This window comes from Phocoena sinus, chromosome 10 (genome assembly GCF_008692025.1).
Source record: "Phocoena sinus isolate mPhoSin1 chromosome 10, mPhoSin1.pri, whole genome shotgun sequence".
Lineage (NCBI taxonomy): Eukaryota > Metazoa > Chordata > Mammalia > Artiodactyla > Phocoenidae > Phocoena > Phocoena sinus.
The window spans coordinates 19752716-19779516 of NC_045772.1; the positions used below are offsets into that span (position 1 = coordinate 19752716).

Genomic DNA, 26801 nt, shown 5'->3' on the forward strand with positions numbered 1-26801 from the left:
GCAAACATCAGGGAAAAACATCTTGGAGTCCTCACAGTTAGAGTGTTTCTTTTAACTCATGGCTGCAATTGGAAATCTATCCCTATCATTATGGTCAGATAACATGGCAGTTATGGTTTCCCTGCTCTTGTATTTGCAAGTGGGTTTTAAAGAGGCTCTCTGGAAAAGCATTCCACATAAATACAGTTATCATGTCCAGAAGCAAGGGCTTAAATTGAAAAAATCCACAATATTGAAGCTTTTACCCAGATACCAAAAATAAAGATACTGTTCCATTTATCTGTTTAATAAACTGATTCTATCCATACCACAAAATATTTGCAATGTTTGTTTAGAAGTTGAACAATTTTATTTAAGCTTTTTGACAACTTCAAGTTGCTTTTACTAACTCTTAACTATTATTGAAATGCTTATGTTCAATCTCAATTTGAATAAAGTCAGTTTTTCTAAATTGATATTAAAATTTATACAAATATTGTTTTTATTTGTCAACACATAAATTCTTACATATAATGAACAAACAAGATTGGACTAGAACTAATATACTCGTAGAATGTTTTTATTTAACTGATGATTTTCTTTTGGGGCCTTTATTCTGTTTTTCCCTTCATTACTTCAGAATTTCTAAAGCAATAGATTAGTACCTCAGGGGAAAATAAAATAAGTAAACAAAAATATTGTTTCTCCAGTCCATTTCATTCATCTACTTGAGGAGCTGGTGTGACATTAGTAAGCATTTGGTGATCAAAATATATCTTTACGACTGTAGCCCAAAAAGTCACTTAGGAATTTTAATAGAAATAAAATACTTTGCAAAAGAAAAATCAGAAGTCCGCAAGTAACAGAAAAATGGTTGAGAGGATAGCTGCTATTTTAATAGTCCTCATAAAATCTAATCCATCAGCTAACTGGTAGATAAAATTCTCTTAGAAAATATAATCCAAGAAGGCAAAAGATAAAAAGTAGAGGATTAACACGACGAAACTACCATTGTTTGTTAAATGAGAAAACTATATGCTTACAGTGAAGACCCTTCAGTTTCTATATACTATAATTCTTTTTCATGGCTATCCCTTTAAGATTTTTTTAATCATAAAATAAGTTTATTGATGACAACTTTACATAGTTTACTGCCGGTATTTGATGTTACAAACATTAGGGTGTTTGAGATATGCAGGATCCTTATATCAATATGTAACTGGGGACTTCCCTGGTGGCACAGTGGTTAAGAATCCGCCTGCCAATGCAGGAGACACAGGTTTGATCCCTGGTCCAGGAAGATCCCACATGCCGAGGAGCAACTAAGTCCGTGCACCACAACTACTGAGCCTGCGCTTTACAGCCCATGAGCCACAACTACTGAGCCCACATGCCACAACTATTGAAGCCCGCACACCTAGGGCCTGTGGTCCACAATGAGAAGCCACCTCAATGAGAAGCCCGTGCACCACAATGAAGAGTAGCCCCCGCTCTCTGCAACTAGAGAAAGCCCACACCCAGCAACGAAGACCCAACGCAGCCAAAAATAAATAATAAATAAATAAATGCAACTGACATAAACCCCATTATTTGAGCTCTCTTAATTGCTTCTGTAATTTCTTTTTGTTTCTTCCACAAAGACCTATTATGTTCCCTTCCATAAATTCATCTTATAAATGGAAAAATAAACTGAGAAAAAAGCTGTACATTCTTTTAATCTAACCATGTTCCACACAAGATACATTTTCTATGAGGCTCCTTATAAGGATTTTCCATTGGAATGGGCAGGTCCTCATTCCTGGTTATTTAGGTTGTTTTAAATGTACAAATTAGTTCATTCCTCTTAAATGAAAGGCACAATAACAATTATTGTTTCCTCCCTGTAGCCTATAAGAATGTACTCCTAAAAAAAAAAAAAAGAGTGTACTCCTTAAGTATCACTGAGAAAAGACCACGCAATTTGGTAAATATCTTGTCAAGGTAGGAAAAACAAACAATGAGAATGTAAGCAATAAATGAATGTAAAGCAACAGAAAATAGTTACAATCACTAAAAGAAACCATGCCTAAGCAGGAAACAACCAAAGGTGGGCTTGGGATACTTTCTTGTACCAGAAAAGAGATAAGTGCTCAAAAGTCTAATAGGGCATGTAAAAAAAGATACAGAAGCCAGATCAAAGGGGACCCCTACATTTTAGCATCAAAGATTAATGACAAATTGATTTTAAAACTCTGGATAAATAAAAATCCATGAGTCCATAGTAATGTAAACACATATAAAAAGAGAAACATAAACAGAAATAAAAACATCTAATTTTCTTCCTATAAGTAATTATTATACTAACTCCTAAACTGGTAATTAAAGAGAAAGAATTAAGTAGTGACCCTGCCATTTTTAGGGAACTGTACTTCATCCTAGTTAATAAGATAAAGCTCTTCTTTACTGAGAAATGGCAGCAAATTACTATAAAGACATGATAGAGTTGGAAAGTAACCATTCTGCAAACTCTAAAGAAATAACTGATTCAGACAAGGATCATCAGTGCATGCTCAAAACCATTCGGTGAAAGGTTGTTGGGAAACAGGATATTTACAGAGTTAGAGTATCACTAGATCTTTTTTGACAGCAAAAGAAAAACTACATCTTTATATTGGAAAGACCTCACAAACTCAGGACAACTTCAGTTTGTGTCTCCTAGTGTGATACAAAATGAAATACTCAGCATCAGTTATAAAGTATTTCATAGATTACATTGCTCAGTCTAAGCAAGCTTTTAGATGTTTCCAGTTTATTGGAAATAGAGGAACAAGTTAAATAATACCAGTAGGAACTCAACAGATAAATAACAAGAGAAAAAAAAACCTGAGGAGAATTCTAAAAGACTCTAAAGAGACATAAAACCCATTACAGGGACAAATGGAGAAATTTGAATAGGGAAAATAGTAAATGAATGATATTAGGGAATACTTCCGTTTTCTTATATATGATGATGGTATTGTGGTTCTGTCCTTATTTTCAGGAAGTGATATGCTGAAGAATCTTAGGGATTAACTGTCATGGCGTCAGCAATTTAACTTTCAAACAGGACAGAAAAAACATTAGATGCACATATAAGCTACATTATTAAGTCTAAGAAGTACATATACAAGTAGTTGACAGTAGTGATCAAATATATTTTTAAAAGTGCAATCTGGGGAATTCCCTGGCAGTCCAGTGGTTAGGTCTCCACGCTTTCACTGCCAAGGGCTGGGGTTCAATCCCTGGTTGAGGAACTAAGATCCCCCAAGCCACGCTGTGAGGCCAAAAAAAAAAAGAATTGCAATCTGTAGAGCATGGGACTTACGGGAGAATCTACCTTAGCAATGCTTCCAGGAAATGAAGAAAGTGATTCATCAAATGCATTAACTTATTGGAGCATTTGACTTGGAAGTAGGCATGTTCTAGATGTTTTACATAACATAGTTTTTATTTTTAATTTAATTTTATTTTTTTATACAGCAGGTTCCTATTAGTCATCCATTTTATACACATTAGTGTATACACGTCAATCCCAATTGCCCAATTCATCACACCACCCCCCGACTTCCCCCCTTGGTGTCCATACGTTTGTTCTCTACATCTGTGTCTCAATTTCTCACCTGCAAACCAGTTCATCTGTACCATTTTTCTAGGTTCCACATACATGCGTTAATATATGATTTTTGTTTTTCTCTTTCTGACTTACTTCACTCTGTATGACAGTCTCTAGATCCATCCACGTCTCAACAAATGACCCAATTTGGCTCCTTTTTATGGCTGAGTAATATTCCATTGTATATATGTACCACAATTTCTTTAGCCATTCGTCTGTCAATGGGCATTTAAGTTGCTTCCATGACCTGGCTATTGTAAACACTGCTGCAATGAACATTAGGGCGCATGTGTCTTTTTGAATTATGGTTATCTCTCAGTATATGCCCAGTAGTGGGAATGCTGGATCATATGGTAATTCTGTTATTAGATTTTAAAGGAACCTCCATACTGTTCTCCATAGTGGCGGTATCAATTTACATTCCCACCAACAGTACAAGAGGGTTCCCTTTTATCCACACCCTCTCCAGCATTTGTTGTTTGTAGATTTTCTGATGATGCCCATTCTAACTGGTGAGAGATGATGCCTCATTGTAGTTTTGATTTGCATTTCTCTAATAATTAGTGATGCTGAGCAGCTTTTCATGTGCTTCTTGGCCATCTGTAAGTCTTCTTTGGAGAAATGTCTATTTAGGTCTTCTGCCCATTTTTGGATCGGGTTGTTTGTTTCGTTAATAATGAGCTGCATGAGCTGTTTATATATTTTGGAGATTGATCCTTTGTCTGTTGATTCGTTTGCAAATATTTTCTCGCATTTTGACGGTTGTCTTTTCGTCTTCTTTATGGTTTCCTTTGCTGTGCAAAAGCTTTGAAGTTTCATTAGGTCCCATTTGTTTATTTTTGTGTTTATTTCCATTACTCTAGGAGGTGGATCAAAAAAGATCTTGCTGTGATTTATGTCAAAGAGTGTTCTTCCTATGTTTGCCTCTAAGAGTTTTATAGTGTCTGGTCTTACATTTAGGTCTCTAATCCATTTTGAGTTTATTTTTGTATATGGTGTTAGGGAGTGCTATAATTTCATTCTTTTACATTTAGCTGTCCAGTTTAATGAGCACCACTTATTGAAGACACTGTCTTTTCTCCATTGTATATCGTTGCCACCTTTCTCATAGATCAGTTGACCATAAGTGCGTTGGGTTACCTCTGGGCATTCTATCCTGTTCCATTGATCTATGCTTCTGTTTTTGTGCCAGTACTATATTGTCTTGATTACTGCAGCTTTATAGTATAGTCTTAAGTCAGGGAGTCTGATTCCTCCAGCTCCGTTTTTTTCCCTCAAGACTGCTTTGGCTATTCGGGGTCTTTTGTGTCTCCATACAAACTTTAAGATTTTTTGTACTAGTTCCATAAAAAATGCCATTGGTAATTTGATAGGGATTGCATTGAATCTGTAGATTGCTTTGAGTAGTATAATCATTTTCACAATATTGTTTCTTCCAATCCAAGAACATGGTATATCTCTCCATCTGTTGGTATCATCTTTAATTTCTTTCATCAGTGTCTTATAGTTTTCTGCATACAGGTCTATTGTCTCCCTAGGTAGGTTTAATCCTAGGTATTTTATTCTTTTTGTCACAATGGTATATGGGTGTGTTTCCTTAATTTCTCTTTCAGATTTTTCATCATTAGTGTATAGGAATGCAAGAGATTTCTGTGCATGAAGTTTGTATCCTGCAACTTTACCAAATTCATTCATTAGCTCTAGAAGTTTTCTGGTGGCATATTTAGGATTCTCTATGTATAGTATCATGTCATCTGCAAACAGTGACAGTTTTACTTCTTTTCCAATTTGTATTCCTTTTATTTCTTTTTCTTCTCTGATTGCCATGGCTAGAACTTCCAAAACTATGTTGAATAATAGTGGTGAGAGTGAGCAACCTTGTCTTGTTCCTGATCTTAGAGGAAATGCTTTCAGTTTTTCACCATTGAGAATGATGTTTGCTGTGGGTTTGTCGTATATGGCTTTTATTATGTTTAGGTAGGTTCCCTCTATGCCCACCTTCTGGAGAGTTTTTATCATAAATGGGTGTTGAATTTTGTCAAAAGCTTTTTCTGCATCTACTGAGATGATCATATGGTTTTTATTCTTCAATTTGTTAATATGGTGTATCACATTGATTGATTTGCGTATATTGAAGAATCCTTGCATCCCGGGGTAAATCCCACTTGATCATGGTGTATGATCCTTTTAAAGTGTTGTTGGATTCTGTTTGCTAGTATTTTGTTGAGGATTTTTGCATCTATATTCATCAATGATATTGGTCTGTAATTTTGTTCTTTTGTAGTATCATTCCCTGGTTTTGGTATCAGGGTGATGGTGGCCTCATAGAATGAGTTTGGGAGTGTTCCTTAATCCGCAAGTTTTTGGAAGAGTTTGAGAAGGATGGGTGTTAGCTCTTCTCTACATGTTTCATAGAATTCACCTGTGAAGCCATCTGGTCCTGGACTTTTGTTTGTTGGAAGATTTTTAATCACAGTTTCCATTTCATTACTTGTGATTGGTCTTTTCATATTTTCTACTTCTTCCTGGTTCAGTCTTGGAAGGTTATACCTTTCTAAGAATTTGTCCATTTCTTCCAGGTTGTCCATTATATTGGCATAGAGTTGCTTGTAGCAGTCCCTTAGGATGCTTTGTATTTCTGCGGTGTCTGTTGTAACTCCTCCTTTTTCAATTCTAATTTTATTGATTTGAGTCCTCTCCCTCTTTTTCTGATGAGTCTGGCTAATGGTTTATCAGTTTTGTTTATCTTCTCAAAGAACCAGCTTTTAGTTTTATTGATCTTTGCTATTGCTTTCTTTGTTTCTATTTCATTTATTTCTGCTCTGATCTTTATGATTTCTTTCCTTCTACTAACTTTGGGTTTTGTTTGTTCTTCTTTCTCTAGTTCCTGTAGGTGTAAGGTTAGATTGTTTATTTGAGATTTTTCTTGTTTCTTGAGGTAGGCTTGTATAGCTATAAACTTCCCTCTTAGAACTGCTTTTGCTGCATCCCACAGGCTTTGGATCGTTGTGTTTTGTCATTTGTCTCTAGGTATTTTTTTATTCCCTCTTTGATTTCTTCAGTGAGCACTTGGTTATTTAGTAATATATTTTCTAGCCTCCATGTGTTTGTGTTTTTTACGTTGTTTTCCCTGTAATTGATTGCTAATCTCATAACATTGTGGTCAGAAAAGATGCTTGATATGATTTCAATTTGCTTAAATTTACTGAGGCTTGATTTGTTACCCAAGATGTGATCTATCCTGGAGAATGTTCCATGCGCACTTGAGAAGAAAGTGTAATCTGCTGTTTTTGGATGGAATGTCCTATAAATATCAATGAAATCTATCTGGTCTATTGTGTCACTTAAAGCTTGTGTTTCCTTATTAATTTTCTGTTCAGATGATCTGTCCATTGGTGTAAGTGAGGTGTTAAAGTCCCCCACTGTCACTGTCGATTTCCTCTTTTACAGCTCTTAGCAGTTGCCTTATGTATTGAGTTGCTCCTATGTTGGGTGTGTATATATTTATAATTGTTATATCTTCTTCTTGGATAGATCCCTTTATCTTTATGTAGTGTCCTTCCTTGTCTCTTGTAACATTCTTTATTTCAAAGTCTATTTTATCTGATATGAGTATTGTTACTCCAGCTTTCTTTTGATTTCCATTTGCATGGAATGTCTTTTTCCATCCCCTCGCTTTCAGTCTGTATGTGTCACTAGGTCTGAAGTGGGTCTCTTGTAGATAGCATATAGATGGGTCTTGCTTTTGTATCCATTCAGCAAGCATGTGTCTTTTGGTTGGAGCACTTAATCCATTCACGTTTAAGGTGATTATCGATATATATGTTCCTATGACGATTTTCTTAATCGTTTTGGGTTTGTTTTGTAGGTCCTTTTCTTCTCTTGTGTTTTCCACTTAAAGAAGTTCCTTTAGCATTTGTTGTAGAGCTGGTTTGGTGGTGCTGAATTCTTTTAGCTTTTGATTGTCTGTAAAGCTTTTGATTTCTCCATCGAATCTGAATGAGATCCTTGCTGGGTAGAGTAATCTTGGTTGTAGGTTCTTCCCTTTCATCACTTTAAGTATATCATGCCACTCCCTTCTGGCTTGTAGAGTTTCTGCTGAGAAATCAGCTGTTAACCTTATGGTAGTTCCCTTGTATGTTATTTGCCATTTTTCTCTTGCTGCTTTCAATAATTTTTTTTTGTCTTTAATTTTTGCCAATTTGATTCCTATGTGTCTCGGCATGTTTCTCCTTGGTTTTATCCTCTATGGGACTCTCTGTGCTTCCTGGATTTGGGTAGCTATTTCCTTTCCCATGTTAGGGGAGTTTCCAACTATAATCTCTTCAAATATTTTCTTGGGTCAGTTCTCTCTCTCTTCTCCTTCTGGGACCCGTATAATGCAAATGTTGTTGCATTTAATGTGTCCCAGAGGTCTCTTAGATTGTCTTCATTTCTTTTCATTCTTTTCTCTTTATTCTCTTCTGCAGCAGTGACTTCCACCATTCTGTCTACCAGGTCACTTATCCGTTCTTGCCTCAGTTATTCTGCTATTGATTCCTTCTAATGTATTTTTAATTTCAATTATTGTATTGTTCATCTCTGTTTGTTCTTCAATTCTTCTAGGTCTTTATTAAACATTTCTTGCATCTTCTCGATCTTTGCCTCCATTCTTTTTCTGAGTTCCTGAATAATCTTCACTATCATTATTCTGAATTCTTTTTCTGGAAGGTTGCCTATCTCTACTTTGTTTAGTTGTTTTTCTGGGGTTTTATCTTGTTCCTTCATCTGGTAGATAGCCCTCTGCCTTTTCATCTTGTCTATCTTTCTATGAATGTGGTTTTTGCTCCACAGGCTGCAGGATTGTAGTTCTTCTTGCTTCTGCTGTTGCCCTCTGGTGGATGAGGCTGTCTAAGAGGCTTGTGCAAGTTTCCTGATGGGAGGGACTGGTGGTGGGTAGAGCTGGGTGTTTCTCTGGTGGGCAGAGCTCAATAAAACTTTAATCCACTTGCCTGCTGATGGGTGGGGCTGTGTCCCCTCCCTGTTGGTTGTTTGGCCTGAGGTGAATCAACACTGGAGCCTACCTGGGCTCTTTGTTGAAGCTAATGGCGGACTCTGGGAGGGCTCACGCCAAGGAGTACTTCCCAGAACTTCTGCTGCCAGTGTCCTTGTCCTCACGGTGAGACAGAGCCACCCCCCGCCTCTGCAGGCGACCCCGCAACAGTAGCAGGTAGGTCTGGTTCAGTCTCTGTGGGGTCACTGCTTCTTCCCCTGGGTCCCGATGCAAACACTACTTTGTGTGTGCCCTCCAAGAGTGGAGTCTCCGTTTCCCCCAGTCCTGTCGAAGTTGTGCAATCGAATCCCACTAGCCTTCAAAGTTTGATTCTCTAGGAATTCCTCCTCCCTTTGCCGGAACCCCAGGTTCTGAAGCCTGACGTGGGGCTCACAACCTTCACTCCAGTGGGTGGACTTCTGTGGTATAAGTGTTCTCCAGTTTGTGGGTCATGCACCCAGCAGGTATGGGATTTGATTTTATTGTGATTGCGCCCCTCCTACCATCTCCTTGTGGCTTCTCCTTTGTCTTTGGATGTGGGGTATCTGTTTTGGTGAGTTCCAGTGTCTTCCTGTCGATGACTGTTCAGCAGTTAGTTGTGATTCCAGTGTTCTCGCAAGAGGGAGTGAGAGCATGTCCTTCTACTCCGCCATCTTGAACCAATCTCACATAACATATTTTTAGATATGCTCTTTCCAGTACTCTTAACCTTTCATCTTGTCAATGGTAATTTTAGTAAGAAACTTTCATAAACACAACTCCCATCGTTAGTGAGGAATTACTACATGTAATTAGGTACCTAGAATAGTGTTCAGCTGAAAGTAACTTATATTAAACCAAACCTGTACTACTTTTCTGTGGTTTGTTTGGACAGCAAATCCTGTTATCAGAACTCATGATGCATCAGCTATTCTACTGCAAAGAGTAGAAACAGATTTTTTGAAGAGTGGAGAACAGAACATATTCTCCTAAGAATCAACCATTTAAAATGCTAACTGTGGGACCTCCCTGGTGGCACAGAGGTTAAGAATCTGCCTGCCAATGCAGGGGACATGGGTTCGAGCCCTGGTTTGGGAAGATCCCACATGCTGCGCAGCAACTAAGCCCACGTGCCCCAACTACTGAGCCTGGGCTCTAGAGCCCGTGTCCCACAACTACTGAACCTGCGTGCCACAACTCCTGCAGCCTGTGTGCCAAGAGCTCATGCTCTGCAACAAGAGAAGCCACCACAATGAGAAGCACACGCACCGCAAGCAAGAGAAGCCCCCACTCGCCACAACTAGAGAAAGCCAGTGCGCACAGCAACAAAGACCCAACGCAGCCAAAAATAAATAAATAAATAAGCATATTACTAAATGAAATAAAATAAAATAAAATACTAACTGTGAAGCATACCAAATGTAACAATTCAAAGAACTCTGGCAACCTGTACCAACTTTTCCGATACTTAGTGATACCTATTTTTGCACAGTGCCTGTTACCATGGCCCAAAACCATGAATAAACTGATTATTACCATGCTCTTGGCAGTCTCCAATGTACTACTCTTCACAAATTTTTTTTATTTAAGCAAATTAAAAACTTTTTAAAAATTAAAAAAAATAGTAACTGTAACATACAAAGTCATAGTGATTTTAAGAGGATCATACCCTGCTTTTATTTACTCACAATTTAGCCATACCTTTTCATTATCCTGGTTGTGTTTACGAATTGGTGACATTGGTTCAGAAAAATCAGTTTCATTATCTACTGCATACTGTCTGCCAGACAGAAAATCCCGTAGTTGACTCTGTAAGAAATACAAGATGTTACTAACAAAATGCTACGGCAACTGTAAAAAATATTTCACACCTAGCTCTACTTAGTGTCTCTGATGTTCCAGCGTACAGCACATTACCTGACTTTTGTTGGCAGTCCATAATATACACGCAATTAAATTTCCTAACAATCTGTTTCCAATGGCACTTGTACTCAAAGAGTTTTACAAGTTCAGAGTTAAAAGATGACCTTGGAAATTTCATCTGAGCCTTTTATTTGTACGGAAGAAAGTCTTAACTAATGCCCACAATAAATGCTTCATTTTGGAATATACATAAGTAAATCTATTTTCCTAAGCCACAATATTTCAAACAAAATAAGAGCTTCCACGAAAAAATAATTTATAAAGAGATATCTGCTTTCAGCCTGACACACTACTCAGTATCTCCATATTATTTCACTTATTCTAAGGGATTGAAGATTATACAGGCATGTACAAACACAAACACACACACAATTCCTGATAAGTAAACCTGAAGGAAAGGGACAAACTGAATTAACAAAGTCCAGTGAGATATTGCAAAATTATAACTAAAGTAACTCACCAATATATACTCCTTGAAAAGAAATAGCATTTGCCACAGTTCTACTGATATGATAAGCTGGTACTCATAAAGAGTTAATCAAGTGATAAAAAAAAAACTAGAAAGCCTAGAATTTTGTTGTTTATAACATATACAATTTTTCAATCTCAAAATTCAAGATCACCAAAATAAGAATTTACTATTTAACAAATTTTGAATAATGGTGGTACTCACACTTGTGGTTCTTATGTTTTCAGAAGAGATACTCAAAGCAAAGATTTATTTTTCCATAAACACAATATTATTTTTAGAAATGGGAGAATATTACCTTCTAGTTAAAAAACACTTTCATATTTAATTACATGCAAAGTACATTATTCTAGATCAGTTCAGTGGGTATCAAAGTATGATCCAAGTACTTCTGAGGTCCTTAAGACCCATTCAGGGGATCTGGGAAGTCCTCCTTTTCCAACTATGTATCAATGTGAATCTGAATTTTCTTGATATACTTCAATCAAACTAACTTATCAAATAGAAGCAGACATGTGAATCCAGGTATTTTCTATCACACATGATATTAAAGATACTCATAAAAATGTAAAACAATGTCACTATTCTCACAATTTTTTTATTTTTGGAAAATAAAGTTATTCTTCATAACATAATGTTATTCATATTAAAATGTAATAGGTTCAATATCAATATTGTAATAACTGATAAACATTTTAAACATTTCTCTTTAATTTTTAATATGGAAAATATCAATAGATATAATCCACATAAACAAAATCTCCTTCTAGTCTTAAATAATTTTTAGTGTAAAGCAGTTCCTAGACCTCAAAGTTAGACAAGGACTCTAGATAATATAGCATAGGGCTTCCCTGGTGGCGCAGTAGTTGAGAGTCCGCCTGCCGATGCAGGGGATACGGGTTCAGGCCCCGGTCTGGGAAGGTCCCACATGCCGCGGAGTGGCTGGGCCGGTGAGCCATGGCTGCTGAGCCTGAGCGTCCGGAGCCTGTGCTCCGCAACGGGAGAGGCCACAAGAGTGAGAGGCCCGCATACAGCAAAAAAAAGAAAAAAAAAAAAAATATATATATATAGCATAAAGCTTTCTTAGGCAAGATAAAAATCACAATATATTTGCTGTGGTACACTATTAATTTTACTGATTTGTATCTTTACTGATTTGACAGGTTGCTACTCACTGTATTTTTATCCTCTTATTTGGAAGATGTACTGTATTTTTCGATTCCATTAATAGTTGCCTTTACTCTCCCTGTACTCAAATCAGACTCATATTTCTCTATTCTTTTTTAGAAGTGATAATGCCTGCTACTTACCCCTAACAAACTACGAAGTTTAGCAGTTTTATTTCTAAACTAGTATCAGAATCTCTCTTAGTGTAAGTCTTCCATTTTAGCTCACATATTCCCAGTCCATCCTTATCATTTTAACTGCACATACACACTCCAAGTTTTAGTGCTCACTACCATCTTTCCCTAGATAGACCGCTGCTCCAGTTCATCTGTTTAATTATTAGTCTTTGGAAAGGTAAATGCTTCACACGAGGTATGATGATGACATTCTTTAAATTTTTGCATATCCTCACAAATCCTTCCTTAACTTGGCTGATAAATGATATCTTGGTTGAGGATGCAATTCTTAGGTCACTTTCAGGACATGCTATTTAATTTTTTGTTCTTTTTAAATAACTTGTTCTGCCAGGAAATTAAGAGTTCAGGAATTTTACCAGGATATGTCTAGGTATGTGTCATTTCTCATCAATTCAGCCTGGAACTTCATAAACACTCCTTAGGAGACTCAGGAAAATATTTATTATAACAAATGTTGTTGTTAACAAATATATGATTTATTTTATCATGGCCTCTTTTGCATCTGTTCTTTTTTCTCCTTCTAGAACTCCTAACATTTATATGTTAAATCCTCTAGATCTAACCTCTAAGTTTCTTAACTTTCCCTCTTTGTTTCTTTATGTGTTTTACTCTGTGCTTTACTTATTGTACTTGACTTTCAGGATACTAATTTGAGTCTGAATTCATCTGTTACATTGGGAAAACTTTTCTTCTTTTTTTTTTAATGTCTAGAAAGTCTTATGTTTAGGTATATACTTGAAGTTCCTTGAGTACTTATTATTTCGCTGGATTCAATTTGCTATCATTCCCTTCGAGCAGCTCTATTTTGTTAGGCATGTGTGTTCTTAGCTGATTCATCTTTCTGGCCACTGAGACCCCTTAGGTGACCGTTGCTTCTCCTCACTGGCTCTTTGGGGCCCAGCTGACTGTTGAGGTCCATTAAGTGATGACAGTTCTATGAGTAATGGAAGTTGAAATGGTCTCTACTCCTTATTGAGCAGCAGTGGAGAAATAAGCAAGCTGCCAGTCACCTGCTTAGGCTGAAAAACAGTCTTCTTGTGGTCTCTCAAGCCTCACCAACAGTAAGACCATCCACTCAGCTACTTTGCTGCTTCTTGAGAGTAAAAGAACCCTGGCACACTCATAGAAGGCATTTATTGACCTTCCTCAGATTTCTGAGGGCTGCTTAGCTCTTCTCAGGACCTACTACTTCTGCTCCTCAGCCCAGGTCTCTGATTTTGTCCTCCAGATAATTACTCAGTTCATGAGAGCAATCTCTGTAACAATTCTCCCTACTTAGAGTCCAGTTAGCATCCAAGGACTTCTATGCTCCCAGATGCCCATGGGCCCTGCATCCATGTTCCTCGGGAGAGGAATTATAAAAGTAGGAAACAAAGGGGAAAGGGCTATCATTCAAATTATGTTCCCAGAACTTCCCTGTTCTTACCTTTATCTTAATTCCTCTTAATTCTTGCCTTATTTAGGCTACAATAAATCAAAAACAAAAAAGCTTATTAGAATCATGATATTTCAGGACCCTGAAGCTCAGAAATATTTAGAACTTTCTGATATGTATCTTTAAAGATGCTTTTAGCATAAATTAGGGTTACATTTAGCATATTTTTGAAATGTCAATCTAGGGATATTTTCCTGCTCACTTTTTCCTCGCTGCAAATCTCCTTTGAGTAACATAAGTACCAGAGATCAAGTTGTTAGCCTTCTAAGATTTAAATGCAGAAAATTTTCTGCTTCATATATTACCATCTCAGCAGTTCCCACTTCATTCCTGATGTTCTTCAAAGGAGACATATTGATATTTGGAGACAGAACTTCCTCAAACGTAAAACCTTATATATCTCACACTATAAGCTGATTCACTTAAATGAAGAAACTTATTAGAGGACTTATAGGCAAAGGATAAAATGAAAACAAAGACTTCAGGCAGATTATACTCTCACTGGCTTATCAGAAACTCATGTTTGTTGTTCCTACAATCTAATACTTGTGTTTGATGAACTTCTCTAAATTAACTTTGTGAAAAGTAGTTAAAAATCATCTCTACAGGTAAGCAAATAAAACATAACTAGAGAAGAATAAAAAAACTGTCTTCAGGGCTTCCCTGGTGGCGCAGTGGTTGAGAGTCCGCCTGCCGATGCAGGGGACACGGGTTCGTGCCCCGGTCCGGGAAGATCCCACATGCCGCGGAGCGGCTGGGCCCGTGAGCCATGGCCGCTGAGCCTGCGCGTCCGGAGCCTGTCCTCCGCAACGGGAGAGGCCACAACAGTGAGAGGCCCGCGTAACGCATAAAAAAAAAAAAAAAAAAAAAAAAAAAACTGTCTTCACTCACAAGTATCCTCATCATGGTGTGGATGAGTATGTGTGGGTATGCATGTACACGTGTGTGCATGTATTTTGAGAAAGTTACAAAAAGGCACAGGTTTCCATGATAGCCCCATGAGGCAAAGACAACAAACCACCTGCCAGTATCCATTCTCCCCTTCATCCTTAGTATCAGAGCTTTCTTTTATCTTCTGGCATATTACTACCCAGAATAAAGACTATATTCTCCATCCTTGCTAGCATGTTGGTCTGGCCATATGACTAAGCTTTGGTTAATGAGATGGAAGCAAAAGAGCTACATCTCTTTCAAAGGAAAAGAGAGTGCGGTGCTCCCTTACTATTTCCTGCTGCATGAAATGCTGATACAATGTCTGGAGCTCCAACAACTATCTTGGACCACAAATGATCTTGAGGGTAGAAGTCAAGAACTAAGATAGGAGAGCAGACTGACAGTAAAATCCTAGGTACTATCAGATAACCATGAACCTATCATATCAGTCCTAGATGCTAACCTTTTGACATCTTTTATAAAAGAATGAAACAAACTTCCATTGCCTTAAACAACTGTTATTGCGGTTTCTATTCTAAGCAGACAAAACATTATTCCCAAGTATCAGATAGTAATATTTATAAACTATTTTAATATCTGAGAAAATCCAGTAAACATTTTCTTCTAGTTATGGCTGCAATTATTCTTTTATTACCACTGTTTAATTACTACTTTAGTGGCACTTGGTATATGTTAAGATAAAGAAATATATTTTCAATACTTTAAAACAAACTAGATACATTCAAATATATTCTAAAACAGTTTATCAACTATAATGTAGACAAAACCAAACTGCAAGGGATGCTATTCCATTAACTTTAAAATTTATACTCTATAAAAAAATAAGGCAATGAATGTGTCTGCAAAAAAAAAGGAATAGTGTATTACCTCATGTATATTGCATCATACTATCCTCATGAAATGATACTCTATCTTAATAAAAAACTTTACTAATCCATAGAAAGAGTCATAGCAATCATTTATACAATATATGCCAAATGAACAGATGCACATTAAACCAAGAAAATAAAATACAAAATCAATCCCTGACATAATTCAAAAAGAAATCACGTACTTGATACTGATTTATTAAAAATGTTTTGATCTAATAAGTAGCTGTCCTTATATTTCAACCAAATAATAACACAAATTCAACAAAATTTACCACCAAAATATTTCTCTCCAGTAATGACTAGCTTTCAAGTAGCTAAATTTTCCATTCTTAACATGATCCAAAGAGCAAAAGCATTATCAAGTTATTATAAATGCTGACCATCATTTAAAGTAAAAATAAATCTACCCAAATTTTAATTTGATTAAGATAAAATTATTTAAAAAATACTTACAGGAGATATGTTGGCATAATTTTCATAATTAGAAGTCAAAACATTACATTTTTTATAAACATCGATCATATCTAACATGTTACTATTCTTTAAGAAATCATCATAAATCTTCCTAATGTTCTCATAATGGTCAATCACTTTCATATTTTCAACTGGTAAGTTCAATTTCTCATGTAGTAAGTATTTCCAGGTCAATAAGACATCGCTGAGAGAGACTGTAAATTCTCCACTGTACTGAAAGAGATAATGCCAAAAATAAAATGATAAAGTTGGACGCTAGATATTCATTAACTTACAATTAAGATAGAAAGTACAAACTGAATTTTGTCATAGAAAAGTCTACATTGAATTCCTGTGGATTTTAAAAGAACATCAAAGTTGAGCTATGGCATAATTTTAAAACCAGATATAAAAGAAAAAGATTTTGATGATTTTTAAAAATATGAACAACTATAATAAGTTTGCACATGACAAATTTAGCAAATATAGTCATCTTATTTCCTGAACTTCACTAAATTTCTTCTACCCAAAGTGGGGAGATGGGTGAGCAGTGAACCGAACTTAAGTGCTATTGACTGGGGAAACATTTGATTCTGTTAATACTTAGTTCCTTTTAGTTCTTTTTGCTAATGTATTTTTAATCTCTTATTTAAAACTGTCATGTCATACTGAATTCCTACATATCACATTATTCCAAGTGTTAGTCTTAATGCATGAACATAAAAATTAAATTTTTAAAAATTATGTTTTATTTCATTACTATTTCAGAAGCAAAATATCGGTGCTAAAATTTGGGGTCAGAAAAGAATTTTGAATCTTCCCTGCTCATCATCGCACTAAACTATAACAAACAAGTGCTGAGAAGCCCATAGTCAGGTTTCTTTCTATAAGTTGTCAGATGTTACTAATCAGACAAAATTGTTCGTTTTTTCCTCTTCTTCAATATCTACATGATAAATTATCTCAGTGGACATGTTGAAGATTTTTAATTGATTGCATTCCATCCCACTTAATATCTCAGATATTAATAATGGTGCCCTCCAAAGCATGATAGACCTAATTCAGTAAAAAAATTCTAACTACTCCTTTCTGCAGCATGAGTAACAAATAATTTTAAGTATCCATACATGGTTTTGAGATACAGATTTTGTTGTCCTCTTCCATAGTTAATATGCTAGTAGTTTCTGCTAACAGCAATATCTTCCCATTAATAGCATTTAAAATAATGGGTGCGTATTTAAATAGTACTAGTCATTGGAACTAAATTGTAACATCATCTTTAGCCAAGCCAATGAAGATTAATAGAAAGAAATCAAACACAGCCAAATAATATATTATTTTCTACATATCTGACTCTTTCAAATCTCTATATCTTTTATAAAGATATTTTCTAACTACTATCCAAATTTAAGACAAGGTGCTCAAACTGCCTTAAAATAATTAACTCTTTACTCAACCATATGGAGGCAACTAAGGAAATTATCTTTATTGTCCTTGGAGTAGAGACCTGTTATATAAAAATTACGAAAATTAATTATATTTCATGAAATTAGTTCAATGAACAACCAAAAGAATGAGTAACTCTCAAACACTGGACCCATAACCCAAATGTAAGACAGATTTGTAATATCTCAGCATTGCATCAAAATTGTATACTTTACTTCCCAATCCCACAAAGGTTACGTACCATAAAATTTCCAAGTGGTATTTAAGTTAAATAAATCCAGTTATTTAGAGTTTCAAAACTAAATTGTTTTATCTCAAAAATTCCTAAAAACTATTTTGGTATAACATCCTTCATGTTAAAAATAAATTAAGATTTTGCCTAATATAAACGTACAAATCTCATCCTAATGACTATAACTAGTTAAAGTAAAACTATACAAGCTTTTTTATTTTTTTCAAGAAAACTGGTTACTTGTTTATTGTGTTACAACAGCAATGAAAAGTCCCCATCTACCACCTTTTATAACTGTAAAGATTAAACTGCAGTTGGAATCAGTATATTCATCATTTACCCCAAAAAACGCCATATCAGAGTACATCAGAGTCTGTCTACTCCATTTCTTTAACAAGCAATGAAGAACTTCATGCTCGTGCACAATACGGAATCGTAGCTTTTTTTATGTGTACAGAAAAAAATGGACAAAACTTCCCTCCCCATCAAGGTTGTTAGAAGAAATTAGGTAATGAAAGGGAGAAATGCAAATCCTAAAGTCAACCAGTGCTTTTCCCATAACTCCAAATAAAAAACAACAATGAAAGTGCTCTAAGGTTTGGAAATCTCTCTATAGTACAGAGGTGTAAGGAAGCGATAGATTTCTCTCATCACATTTACAAGTTTAATGTTCTAAAAAAGTCTTTCCTCCAGGGAACCTCATGTGATCAATTACTGAATATAATCACACAACTCCATTTGAACTAGTCTGAATTCAATGTGCTTAGTCTAGAACCATCCTTGATTAGAATTAATCTTATGATACATTTTAGTAGATAAATATATGAAGACTAATCAAAAATTATTTTTAAGAATAAAGTATCTTAGCCCTTTGTATATCAAATCAGAACCTGAAAGGTAAAAGAATGTACATTATTTTCACATATACAAACTATGTGCTAAAGTAAAAAAAATAAAATGTCCTTTAATTCAAGCCCAAGCTCTGTCCATGAAACTGCCGGCAGGTAATACGCCAGGAGAAAGGTCCTTCAAGCTGAGGGTCACTCCTGCTTGTCTCTAGCAAGGCCGTGTTTTCACCATCATCCTCCTTAAAACTGGCCTCGCAAGGCAGCACGGAGTCGCTGGTGGTGGGCAGTGCTGAGCTGCCCGCGTCACTTCTGTCACCATCTGGTAAAGTAAGACTCAGATCTGCAGTCGAAACGCCCCTGGGGGAGATTCTGGGGCAGGCGTCTCCTGCATGTCCTCAAGCTCTCCCCAATATCCCAGGGCTTTGATGACATCAAGTTTACACATTGGACACATTCGGTGATCCAAAAGCCATGGGTCAATGCATATTCTATAAAAAATATGCTTGCATGGCAGGATTCTGGTAACATCCTTTCCTTTAAAATTTTCAATACACACTGCACAACTTTCAGCATCAACATCAATTCCCTTTTCTCCATGCTTTACAGTACGAAGAGGAAGCTGCCCAATAAGTTTCTTTGTTTCTTTTCTATGGCTCTGACTTCCAAACTGTGAGCCAGTGTATAGGAAGCGCTGTATATAGTAAAATATTAGCCAGGCTAATGAGATAATCATCATGGTGATGAAGGCGATGGCCACAAACACCACTGACTGACCGCTAATGAACTCCTGTACGTGCCGTGTGCCGAGCCCTATGGTCATTGTGACCGGAATGTCTTTCTGCACCAGATCCACAATTTCTCTTCCTTTGGGGTTGCTAACAATAATGACTACTATATTTCTGGTTCCCGCGTGGGACAAGGGCGCGGTGAGGTTCCCGTGGCGCTCCTCGTTGTATGGGACCACGGCCGAGGCGTTCCACCACACTGCCGCCAACACCTTGTCCTTGAAGGTGCCGCCCCCGCGGCCGCGGGGCACGAGGATGCGCGTGCAGGACGCGCAACCCTCGGGGTCACGGTCCTCGGTGTGCGGGACGCCCACCAGGCCCCGCGCGCCCTCCTTGGGCGAGCTCTCGCCGAAGCGGCCGCTCTCCGAGGCGCTCCACACGCTCTGGTTGGCCTACGGGTCCACGTACTCGGTGCTCACCATGGCCGAGTATCACTGGAGTGCCCGGCCCCGGGCCCCGGTCCCTGGTCCCCGGGTCCCGGGCGCGCACAGGGCCAGCGCTGGCAGCGCCAGCGCGCCGCGGGCCCCGCCACGGGCCTCGGGCCGCCGCCGCCGCCACGCCATGGCCCTGCCGCCAGGCTGACTGGGAGAGGGCCGGGCGGGAGCCGGAGGGCGCTGACGTGCAAGGCCACCAAAAAGCGCGGAGAAGTCGACGCCAGCTGCAGAGCCCGGGAAGACCCAGTCCCAGCAGCCTATACAAGCTCTTGATCTTGTGAGAAAAGGTTTTGACTAGATTAACAGTGTTTATACTGGGATTATAAAAACATTTTAAATACAAATAAAAATGCATTCCAAATATCAGTTTTCATGATCAGGTGCCCACCATGACAGCATAATGTTATTCAAACCAGTAACAACTGATTGAGAGGGTCTGTGGTCAAATCAGAAAATGTTTTGCTAGGAAAACATGCCAGCTGGCTAATATCTAAAGGAAGTTCAAAATCTTCAATGCTTTAGTTCTCTGATGGACATAAGAAGGATTGTATTTCACAAGAAAAAAATGAGAAAAATGGAGAGTTACGTTTTATCAGAGCGCTTGTACTTTTTACATTTTACCAAAGTTACTTTTATAATTATTCAAAATTTTAGATAAACTTTACATTTTTAACTAACTGGAATTCTTGTTATGGAAAGAGAAAAAATAACAGATTTACTTAAGAGCATTAATTGGCTGTGTGACCTTGAGTAAGATACTGAAATCCCTCTGAGTCAGCTTCCTTGGTTATAAAGTAAGACTGTACAGATTAAATAACACCTGATAAATGTTAGGTAATAAAAACTGTCAGTTTCCTTTCTCTTTTCTTATTCAAAGTAAAATAAGTATTTGTTTGTTGGGGGAAGGGTAGTAGATAAATGTAATACAATTTTAAAAACAGTTTCTTCTTATTTGTTATGTCACTGTTGGATCATTTTCAAATCTAACCGTCAACCCCAGGTGCTGTGATTGCTTCCTATGAAGCTATAAAATTAATAGCTTTGTTTCATCCAAAGGACCATTTGTAATGTTCTTAAGGCTACTTAAGGTGAATAACAGCCTTAATAACATAATGGCCAGACAAATTAAAACTATGAAGCCAATTCCGAAGAAAAGAAAGGCTAAAATTTTATTTGCAATGTAGTAATGAAGTTATACATATTTGCCATATAACGAAATTAATAATCCTCAGTGAATCTATAATAGCTTAAATCTTTAGCAGTATTAAAACTGCTAGAGAGGTGTTATATTATTTAAGCTAAAATATCCCCCCAGCTAAGAAAATATTCCAAGACCCTAAAACTCAAAACTTATTTTCTTTCTCCCCACTAAAGCAGTTAAGAAAACAAGCGCACCAATAAACAGACTAACAACTCTACCAGGTATTCAAAGGTTTCATTGTAATCAAATGTTATTGTAAGGACTATTACTTTAGGGGCCTATGTTCTCAAACTTCAGAGAATTAAAAAACTAAACAGAGCTCAAAGTAGAGGGTGGAAAATATAGGTGAAGGATATATACAACCAACTCCACCTTTTTATTACTATCTGCTACTTATGAATGCACCTGCAGGCAAGTGTATGTTGTTTCACATTGCCAAGTGACTTGAAGTCTGAGCACAGATGGGGATGCCTGAGCTGATTCTGTACATGGAGAGTTAAAGTAAAACTGACCCACGACCCACCATATCCACTGCACACGTGCATGCATATATACATGAACTTGGAAAAATTTAGTTGCAATTCATCTTTCCTCTTCTTTCCCACTCAGAGTCTGAATTTTCACAGTGAATTAAGTGATTTAACAAGTAGGAAATTAACAAGTAGAAAGAGATACTGAGTGAATGCTACATAGACAAATCCTGAACAAAAAGTGACTTGTATTGAATATTTCAATATGTCAAAATTTTTACAATGAGAACTAAATTTTCTTCAGGGTACATTTCACTTAGCTTGTGGATATTTTTTTTAATTATTCATAAACAAACAAACAAAGGAGGTGATTTGAACATGGTCTGTTTGATTCCAGAACAATAGTCCTCAATCACTATTCAATGATTCTTAATAATTTCACTTTCTCTCTCTCCTTATTTTCTAGTGCATGGTCACCAAGGTTTAACCTTCAGCTGGCCCATTCCATTATACAATATCCTCATAATATATTATTTACCTTAGTACCATTTCTTCAGATTACTAAAGAAGGACAGATTTTTAAAAAAATGCTCAGGCAGTAAAATTGGCAAGACTTGAAAATGAATTGCAAAGAGGAGCAAAGGAAAGAGACCCTATGATGATCCTTAGGTATCTAGCTTCAGTGACTGAGTGTGGAAGGTAAGGTAGGTGGTAAGTTGAGGAAGCAAACAATGTGATCTACTTTTAAAAATTGATGTGGAGACAGTAATCAAGGTAAAATATCCAGTGAGTACTTGACCATACCACAGTAAGACTCAGTAGAGAGGTCTAGCATATGAATACTGGTGAAACGGGAAGTATATCCAGTGAAAGGGGGTAAACGGAGCACACTGGAAGATATCAACAAAGTGTAAAACAAGAGAGTATCTAAAATATATGTACAACTCTTTCAAAGAGTGAGAAAGAGACAAAAATAAGTCGACAGTAAAATAAGCATAGGAAATGAATAAACAGTTCAAAAAAGGATACCTAAATGGTCAGATAAGAATTTTAAAAGGTGCTAAATGCTTTAGCTAGCAGAAAAATCAAAATGAAATATCACTTTTCTTTTCTAATGAAGTTTGATAACACCTAATATGGAAAGAAATAAGAAAATGGTACTCTCCTACACTGTTGATATAAATGTCAATTCTAACAGCCAAGTTGAAGAGCAGTATGGAAGTATCAAGGCAAATTAAAGATGTACCTACTATATGACCCACTGAGTATGGGGCTTAGATTACATCTTGCTCAGTGCACAGACATCTCATTTCAGTGCAAAACTGTAATACCAAACAACTTCAAACAACCCAAAAGTCCATCTACGAATAAAATGTATCAGTCACACAAAGGATGACTGTTAAAATGAATAAATCGTATCAAATTTTCTATCAGTACCTGATGAAGTCCTGAAAACAATGTTGGATGATAAAACCAAGACACAGAAAAATGTATACCATTTGTTACAATTTTAAAACAGACACTTTAACAGTGCAATTTGTACAACTGGATATACAGAGAAGCACCTCCTGGTATAAAATACCTAAAATTACGGAGAAAATAGGAAAACTTTTATTAAGCATGACTGAATTGTCCATAAGAGAAGGGAAATTACAAAAGGTCAAAAGCAGTGAAAAAGTGCCAATAGAGAAGGGTAAGCAAATGGCAGGGTCTGTGCTCCCCTGGTGTCTACCACACCCTGGCATTTAAGAACCTGATTTTTATGAACTCTGAGCACAAAGTTTAGGAGACAAAGCTGACCATAAGAAGGCAGGAAACTGGATCAGAGACATTCCTTGCCCACCTTCCATATACAGCCAAAAGCCCCTGAAGATCAACACTCTTACTGTGTCCACTAGAACAAAATCTGCCCAGCAGAAGGTGATGGTAGAGTTACTTGCTGGTGAAGAGATTTCTGAAGCAGTCTCAGCATTGTGCTTACCTCTCTGGGTAATCTTCACTTAGATTTTTGCCTAATACTTAGTTTCTGCTGAGATAGGGGAAACCAGTCATCTACCTTGGCAGAAAATTGGGGGTTTATTCCCTGGACAGGGTAAAATAGTCTCTGGATTGAAGAATACAGCTGAGGAAGAGAACCCAAATGAAAATCATAGGAATCACATGACATTTTATATTCTAAATTTTGACACACTTTTCAGGCACCCATCACATACGCAGCTCAACTTTACACCCTTCATGCAGGAGGAAAGAAGACTCTTTTCCGAGGAAACTGTTCCAAAACGGATATCCTAAAGATATCAACATCAAAGCTTCTCCAACCAAATGGCCCAGCAAGATCAGGTTGACAAGCCCTAACCCTGCACAAAGAGCTTCCAATAAACATTTTAGTGCTCCGCTTAAATATAGGTGGATGGCCAAGGATCACCATGAAGGAAGTCTCTAATCAGAAGAAAGGAAGTCCTTCCCAAATAAAACTAACAAAAACAAGGAACTTGGAGGAAACACATTATGCAAGAAGATGAAAACCTCAACAAAATATTATTAATAGTCTCAAAGGAGAAAATATTAGACCCAGGAATCAAGAACAGTCTGACATTATAAAAAGAGAATAAAAAAGGGCTCTTAGAAATAAAGAGGACATTAGCAGAAAATCTAATAATTATGTCACCATTAAGCTAAAAAACTATTAAATGTTGAATCTTTGACTATTGGTTGAAAGAAAAGTAAAACAAGGTGAATGGATAAATAAATTGATATATCCATATAACAGAATATCATGCACTGCTAAAAAGAAATGAGCTATCACACCGTGAAAAGACACAGAGGAAACTTAAATGCATATTACTAAATGAAAGAAGTCAATCTGAAAAGGCTACATACTATGTTCCAACTATGTGACACTCTGAAAAAGGCAGAACTATGGTGACAGTAAAAAGATCAGTGGTTTCCAGGGACTGAGGAGAGGGAAAGATGAATAGTAGAGCACAGAGGGTTTTTAGGGCAGTGAAACTATTCCATACATACTATAATGGTGGACATATATCATTATACATTTGTCAAAACCCACAGAATGTACAACACCAAGAGTGTTTAGAGGGGCTTCCCTGGTGGTGCAGTGGTTGAGAGTCCGCCTGCCAATGCAGGGGACACAGGTTCGTGCCCCAGTCCAGGAAGCAGCTGGGCCCGTGAGCCATGGCCGCTGAGCCTGCGCGTCCAGAGCCTGTGCTCTGCAACGGGAGAGACCACAACAGTGAGAGGCCCACGAACTGAAAAAAAAAAAAAATCTGGGGCAAGGAGGAAGAAAGGGAAGAAATTAACATGTATATAGACAGCTAAACAGTTGTACTGGCCTCCTTGCTATGCTTTGAACATGCGAGGCATTTTCTACCTCAGGGCCCTTGCATCTGCTGTTCCCTTTGCTTGGTAGTCCCTTGCCACAAAAATTTCCACAACTCTTCCTTCTTCCCCCCTTTCAAATCTTTGTTCAGATGGCATCATCTTGATGAGGCCTTCCTTGACCACCCTATTCCAAATCACAAGAACTCTCCCACCCCAAACTCTAAACACTCCTTAGTAGCATCTCTATTTTATTTTCCTCTGCAGCACTTATTATGACCTAAAATGCTAAATGTCTTATTTATTAGAGAATTATCTGTCTCTCCTCACTAGAAGATAAATCCCATAAGAGCAGGTATTTCTTTCAGTGGTATATTCCTAGAATATATATATTCTTAGAATAACATTATTCTAAGAACTTAATAAATGTGTGGAAAGAATAACTGACTACCTAAGATAGAATTTTGTCAAAATTTTTCTATGTTCAAAATTTATCTTAATATACATTGTTTTAAATATGCAAAACAGCAAACTATCCACACTTAGGAAAAACTATCTCTTGTTTTAAGATTATAGAATTCCTAATTTTCAGGTGTTAAATTATTCTTCCTTTTTCAAAATGATGGTTCTAGTCACTATTTTTTCTCAATGGCTTTACGTGCTAACATGAGAAATGTTCAAATCTGTCAATATCCAATTTGGGGGGGAAATTTTATTGGTAAATGAAATCTAAAAGTCTGGGAACTAGTGACTTATAGGATTAAAATAATTCATCAGGGACTTCCCTGGAAGTCCAGTAGTTAAGATTCCACGCTTCCAATGCAGGGGGCACGGCTTCGATCCCTAGTTGGGGAACTAAGATGCCACATGCGGCATGGCACAGCCAAAAAAAAAAAAAAAATTCATGAGAATGCCATTTCACTATCTAGCCCAACAGACCCATTGAAACCATTCCACCCTTCAAAAATCTTCTTCTCTAGTCAAGACAGTCTCCTTACCATTTTCAAACCATCATGACTTTAATCCCCCTGGATGCTTCCACTGAACTGACTTTTCCTTTCCTTCATCGCTTCTTTAAATTCTTCCCATCCAAAGACTTCTCTCCTTTAAGTATATTATATAAAATCCAAGAAGGCTTTCCTTACCACTCCAGCCTACATTCATCCTTCTCTCATCTGAATGCCTCTAGCCCCTTAGGTAGAGCTTATTCCAAACACTGGTTTGGCCCAAGCCGACTGTGTAAGAATCATTTCAGATTAAAAAAAGATTAAAAGGTTAAAAAAAAAGACAATTTCTAGGGTCTCAGTGCAGATTAGGAAAATCAGTGTCCAAGACTGGGGTACAGAAGCCAGTATTTTTTTTTTTTTTTTTGTGGTACGCGGGCCTCTCACTGTCGTGGCCTCTCCCGCTGCGGAGCACAGGCTCTGGACGCGCAGGCTCAGCGGCCATGGCTCATGGGCCCAGCTGCTCCGCGGCATGTGGGATCTTCCCAGACCGGGGCACGAACCCGTGTCCCCTGCATTGGCAGGCGGACTCTGGACCACTGCGCCACCAGGGAAGCCCCAGAAGCCAGTATTTTTTAAAAGCCCTCCCAAATGATTCTGCTTCACAGCCTGGCTTAGGAATAATTAATCTATACTACAGAGCCTGAAATTAGTCATAAAATACTTGCATTAAATAAACATTATTTATGTGTGCTTTCTAGAACTTTTCAGAGAAGAAGTTTTATCAAATAAAAATAATTTTTAACCATAATCATAATAGTTGTGTATTTACCTTAAGATTTTAAATTAAATATCAAATGTGCATGTCCCATGTCCAATTATACATATAAAAGCCTTAATTTTGAAACAAATCATTTCAAATCCAATTGTAACATTTTGACAAATATATGCAGAGGCATTTGTGAATACAGTATATTGATATTATCATAGGAGAGCATATACTGCAAAGAAATT

At 37.1% G+C, this 26801-nt stretch overlaps 1 protein-coding gene and 1 pseudogene across 3 annotated transcripts in view; both read right to left on the minus strand.

The window, feature by feature from the left end:
- PARPBP (PARP1 binding protein) overlaps positions 1-26801 on the minus strand; it is an 86258-nt gene that overhangs the window by 55282 nt on the left and 4175 nt on the right. For 2 of the 3 annotated variants that reach the window (XM_032646437.1, XM_032646438.1), the window contains exons 3-4: positions 16092-16325; positions 10323-10430 (exon numbers count right to left, since the gene is read on the minus strand). In XM_032646437.1, the coding sequence (XP_032502328.1) occupies positions 10323-10430; positions 16092-16325 (342 nt within the window). The remainder of the gene's footprint in view (positions 1-10322; positions 10431-16091; positions 16326-26801) is intronic. The other variant, XM_032646439.1, reaches the window with a different exon arrangement.
- On the minus strand, positions 18625-19965 carry LOC116760908 (annotated as a pseudogene).